Raw genomic sequence first — 1,640 nt, 5'->3', positions numbered from 1 at the left:
GAATGGTTCTTTGTGGAACCAAAAATGGTTCTTCTATGGCATCTTTTGAAGCACCTTTATTTTTAAGAGTGTATATTCAGTATACAATTATAGTTTTTATTAATATTATGAATTAGCTTTTATTTTTATTTTAGTTCCATTTTTAGTTGTTTTGTTACATGCTCTTGTAATTTTAATTTAAAAATTATTATTTAAGATTTCTCATTTTTTATTTCAGTTTTAGATTTGATTTATTTCCAGTTCAATTTGCTTCAATTTAAACATATTTCAGTGAGTTGCCAAAGCAGCATTTCTCATTTTCATTCAGCTGAATCATTTCATTTAGTTTTTCATTGAATATTTATTTTCATCGTTTATGTGTTATGTGCTTTTTACATTTGAATAGTTTTTGCTATTTTTTAAATGTCAGTCATTTTTGTTGTGAAATTAAAGGTAAAGTGTGTCATTTCTGTGCTAGTAGCAAAAGGAACTTCAAAAACGTTTATTGTTTCCAAACACGTTTCCCAATAGTTTCACGATTAGGGGAAGAAATACGTTTCGCCACCCCTGAAGGGGTTAAAAATGTCCATTACTAAAACTCATTTTAATTTTATTTCCAGTAACAAAAATGATAACTACAATTACCTTGTTTCTGTGTCATCATGGCCTCTATACACGCCCAACTAAAATCAATACTTCATGTCAATGTATTTATTTATTTGGTAAGTAGCCATGAAATAAGCTTTACACCAGGGTTTATTTTCCTATAATTGCTGCATCTATGAATTATCAGACAGACTCTGTTTTTGAATTCCAGGTGTTTGGGCTTGGCACTGTTGCACAAGTGGTCACAGGAAATGGTGTTTTTGGAGAGTATTTCAGCATAAATGTAGGCTTTGGGCTGAGTGTGGCTATGGGTGTGCACGTTGGTGGAAAAGTGTCAGGTGAGACCCTCTTGACCCCAAACACCAGGTCAGAGTTCACTGTTTTCCATAATGACAAATAATCATGCAAAATGTTTTACTCTATCACATAGGAGCTCATATGAATGCAGCTGTTTCATTCACAATGTGCGTGTTTGGCCGTTTGCGCTGGAAGATGTTCCCACTGTATGTTTTTGCCCAGTTTCTGGGTTCCTTCCTTGCTGCTGGGACCATTTTTTTACTTTATTATGGTGAGCAAATACTCATCTTCTTCTGGAGTTATTTTTGTTCTTAGTGTTGGAGTAGGTCAAATAAATTGCCACAAGGTTTCTTCGCTCACATCTGTGCTGTGCTTTATAGATGCTATACATCATTACTGTGGGGGCAATTTCACTGTGTCGGGCCCCAAAGCAACAGCTGGGATCTTCGCTACATATCCAGCACCTTTCATCTCAATCTACACTGGATTCTTTGATCAGGTATTCTGAAAATGAATATAAATGCTCCATAATTAACTATGATATGAACCAAAAACATGATAAGGATAGTTAACCCAAAAATGAAAATATGCTAAAAATCATTGATTTTGTATTTATCACAAAATACAAAATACTCACCCTCAGCCATCCAAGATGTTTCTTTATCGGAACAGATTTGGAGAAATGTAGCATTACATTGCTTGCTCACCACCAGCGGATCATCTGCAGTGAATGGGTGCCGTCAGAATGAGAGTCCAAA

The 1,640-nt window shown here is 34.8% G+C and overlaps 1 protein-coding gene across 1 annotated transcript in view; it reads left to right on the top strand.

Annotated features, from left to right (window-relative positions):
- Positions 1–641: 641 nt before the first annotated feature.
- The window catches only part of LOC107580172 (aquaporin-7-like), a gene marked incomplete at its 3' end in the record, with an annotated part of 1,814 nt that continues 815 nt past the window's right edge, over positions 642–1,640 (top strand). The window contains exons 1-4 of the mRNA XM_016265910.1: positions 642–701; positions 797–923; positions 1,016–1,153; positions 1,263–1,381. Coding sequence (XP_016121396.1) covers positions 642–701; positions 797–923; positions 1,016–1,153; positions 1,263–1,381 — 444 coding nt within the window. The remainder of the gene's footprint in view (positions 702–796; positions 924–1,015; positions 1,154–1,262; positions 1,382–1,640) is intronic.

The sequence above is a fragment of the Sinocyclocheilus grahami genome, unplaced genomic scaffold (genome assembly GCF_001515645.1).
Source record: "Sinocyclocheilus grahami isolate Dianchi unplaced genomic scaffold, SAMN03320097.WGS_v1.1 scaffold26259.1, whole genome shotgun sequence".
In the NCBI taxonomy this organism is placed as follows: Eukaryota; Metazoa; Chordata; class Actinopteri; order Cypriniformes; family Cyprinidae; genus Sinocyclocheilus; species Sinocyclocheilus grahami.
The sequence above is the reverse complement of the archived record's forward strand: the minus strand, read 5'-3'. Positions and strand labels throughout refer to the sequence as shown.